This window comes from Marmota marmota, unplaced genomic scaffold, assembly GCF_001458135.2.
Source record: "Marmota marmota marmota unplaced genomic scaffold, marMar, whole genome shotgun sequence".
NCBI classification, from domain to species: domain Eukaryota; kingdom Metazoa; phylum Chordata; class Mammalia; order Rodentia; family Sciuridae; genus Marmota; species Marmota marmota.
Window position 1 is genome coordinate 11,364,418 of NW_026000243.1, and position 3,422 is coordinate 11,367,839.

The 3,422-nt window shown below is 46.2% G+C and overlaps 1 protein-coding gene across 8 annotated transcripts in view; it reads left to right on the plus strand.

Moving 5' to 3' along the window:
- The first annotated feature begins 8 nt into the window (after positions 1 to 8).
- LOC107153558 (beta-galactosidase-1-like protein 2) overlaps positions 9 to 3,422 on the plus strand; it is a 41,964-nt gene continuing 38,550 nt past the window's right edge. For 4 of the 8 annotated variants that reach the window (XM_048796193.1, XM_048796195.1, XM_048796197.1 and 1 more), the window contains exon 1: positions 9 to 303. In XM_048796193.1, the coding sequence (XP_048652150.1) occupies positions 86 to 303 (218 nt within the window). In that variant the 5' untranslated portion in view covers positions 9 to 85. The remainder of the gene's footprint in view (positions 304 to 3,422) is intronic. The other 4 variants (XM_048796198.1, XM_048796199.1, XM_048796192.1 and 1 more) reach the window with 2 other exon arrangements.

Here is a 3,422-nt window from a genome sequence, read left to right on the forward strand (position 1 = left end):
CCGGAGCCCCGCCGGAGCCCCGCCTCTACTTACGAGCTTCCCGGCCGCACGGGGCGGGGCCGCGGACCGCAGCCAACAGGCAGCAATGGGCCTGGCGGGTCGCTGCTGGGTTGCCCAGGCTACCAGCGCGCGGCTCCGCCCTCACTTCCAAGGCTCTCGCTTGGCACAGAGGGGCTGGCTGGAGTGGGACCTGGTCTCTGCGAGCAGCAAGAGAGCAATGACCACGTGGAGCCTCCGGCGGAGGCCAGGCCGCACACTCGGACTCCTGCTGCTGGTCATCTTGAGCTTCCTAGTGATCCGCAGGTGAGAGAGAGTCCCGCCCAGCACCAGCGGGACTGCGTTCACCCCAGCCCTCCACACCTCAGGTTCTCGCCTCCTGCAGTCCACGAATCCCGACTTCCCACGGAAGCGTGCCTAGACTCCTCTTTCTTGGAGCTCAACACCCTGGAGTCCCTCTGCGTCTCCAAGTACTCTGATCCAGGAGTCTGGGCGACACCAGGCACTGCCCTCCCCTAGTCGCCTGTGCATTGGAACTTCTCACTCCCTGTCCCTATTTTCGAGGTTCTGCTCTGCCTTCTCAGCACTCTGGGAATGTCAGCATAACTAACCTTCACACACTCCACCTAACCCCCTTCAGCTGTTCGCCCAGGCCCTCAAGACTTTCCTCCCAAGCCTTCTGGGAGTCTCCTCTTCCCAGAGGTCAGCGCCTCAATGCCTACAGCTATGGCGGATTTAGCCCACTCAGCAAGGTCATAAGGACGTTGTCCATTGCCTTCCTGGATCTTCAGATCTGATGTATTTGCACGATGCTAGTATTGATAAGTGGCTCTCTCCACTTTCCCTCATTCACCAGCTGACTCCTCCATCCCTGCCCATTTAGAATTTTTTTTTTTTTTTTTTGGCTTGGGCTCCCTGATATAATCATACCCAGCACCTGTGTAAAAATTTTCTGGCTTCTCTACCCCAGAATTTTTCTAAACTGTATTTGTTTTTAGACTTGGCCATCTTTCAGGTCATGCCTGGCATTTTTCATATTCAAAACCATCCGTGTTGCTGGGGAAGCCAGCAGCAGCATGCAATGGTTTGGCACTGGAGGTTGGTGAGAAGCTGAAGGAGGAGCCACTGGAACTGGTAGCAGGGATATCACCCCTCAGCTTTGTCATTGGCATCTTCTCTATCCCTTTACTTCATTTCTCTGAACTTCCCCTGTGAGATAGGGATGTTTTTGATGGAGGTAAAGATCTAAATGTTTTTGCTGTCAGAAGAACAATTGGAAACTTTATATTTACCATTTACACCTTCTTTGTTTTTTGTTTCTAAGATGAGGGGATGTCATAACAATGTTTGAAATAAGAAAATGGCTCTACTCTGGGGTGCAGAACACTTACAAGGCATTTCATTTCCCATCTTGGCCATGATCACTCAGTCATCCTCTTTGAAGACTGGCCCTGGCTTTTGTAGGGTGTTGAGCTTTCCTACAGGTGCTGAGGCTGATGCAACTCCCAGAAGAATTGCTCAGAGCAGTGGCAGCAGGAGTGTCTTATATACAGCATGATGTCAAGGATCCTGGGCTCCAGAGAGAATGGGTTAGCTGTGTGCATATAGCCTGTTGTTGATCAGGAATACAGTAGTTTTGCATCAGACCCAAACTGAGGGCCAGCACTAAAGGGCTTGAGATAGCATACTAATAGCCCTAGGAAAGTGTATGAGAAGGAGAGTGGGTGTTTGTTGTTGTTGGGCTAAATAGAGAGGAGGTGTCAGGCAGCTGAATGGGCTGTGAGTAAGTCTGACCTTCTTACAGGTGAATTAACCATATTCCTGCCCATGTGGGGTAGCGAAAGAAGAAGTCAGGCTGGGGCCTATGGAGTTGCCTGGGAATGGCATTAGAGAATAAATAGCTGTGACTCAAGCCTGGGAATAGTTTGAAATGCTTAGGAAAGATGTTGTTTCTGCTACCCCTCTTACTTAGCAGGTAAGACAGAGACCAGAGATGCTCTGAACCAGGTTCAAGACCATCTCTTAGGATCCTTTAGAATACACTTCTTGTTTATATTTTTGATTGTCTCACCCTCCTAGGCACTTTCTGCCCAATTCCTTCTGTTCGACTTGGGCTGGATATCAGTGATTGTGAATTACTCTAGTAGCCTGGAGGCTGGAGGAGAATAGACTCTTTGTCTTTCTCTCTTCTTGCCTTACCCCAGCTTTGATTGGATCATTAACTGAGTGGGAGGTGGGGGCCTCTCCCAGCTGTTAGTGGGGAATGTTGGTGTGGCCCATGGAATATAGGTCACATGGAAACTGGCTTCTCAGTTCACAGCATTGTGAAGCCCCAGTTGTCAGGATTCTCCCTTCTTCTGTACCCCAGAAGGCAGGTATGTGGATGGCAGTGGTGGTGATGGTAGCAGAAAGAATTTAATAGTAATATTTTTTTCTTTTATTTCTCTCGCAGACTTTTCCTTGGTTTGGTTCTTGGATAAACATAGTTTTTTGATTACATGATATCTAAGAAATAGGAGGACTGGATTGACTTGAGGAGGATTTGAACTTTAGGTTTTTTTAGCTTGAACAATGGTCTTTCTTAAAAACTATCTTTTTTTAAGTATAATTTTCATGAAACAAGGTGGACATATATACATATAAAGTTTGATAAACTTTGATATGTATATATATATCTCCATCTTTCTCTCTGTCTCTGTCTCTGTATCTCTCTCTCTCTCTCTCTCTCTTGAGAGAGAGAGAGAGAGAGAGAGATGTATGTATGTTCACTCATCTGGGAAAATACCATAACAATTAAGAAAGTGAAAATATCCTTTAGCCCCCCCCCCCAAATATCCTTGTACTCTTTTGTCATCCTTCCTTCCCACAGTTTCCTTCTCCCCAAGCACTGTATATTAGTTTTTATTTTCTAGAGTTTTATAGAAATGTAATGTAAAATGCATACCCCTTTTTTTTTTGCTTAGTTCCTTTTACTTAGCTTATTATCTTGAAATCTATGATGCTTATATCAGTGTGAGTCAGACCATTGAGCCAATTGCCCTCCTCTTTCTTCCACTCAATCTGTAAACAAAGAATGCCTGCTAAGGATGTAGTTAAGTTGGTAGAGTGCTTGCCTCGCATGCTCGCATGCTCCGTTCAATCTTTTTTTTTTTTTTTTTTTTTTGGGACACAGGGTTTTTTTTTTTTTTTTTTTTTTTAATTTTTTTTTATTGTGGGTTGTTCAAAACATTACAAATTTCTTGACATATCATATTCCACACTTTGATTCAAGTGGGTTATGAACTCCCCCCCTCACCCCATACACAGATAGCAGAATCACATCAGTTTCACATCCATTGATTTACAAATTGCCATCCTAGTGTCTGTTGTGCTCCGCTGCCTTTCCCATCCTCCACCCTCCCCCCTCCCCACCTCCCTCCAGACAC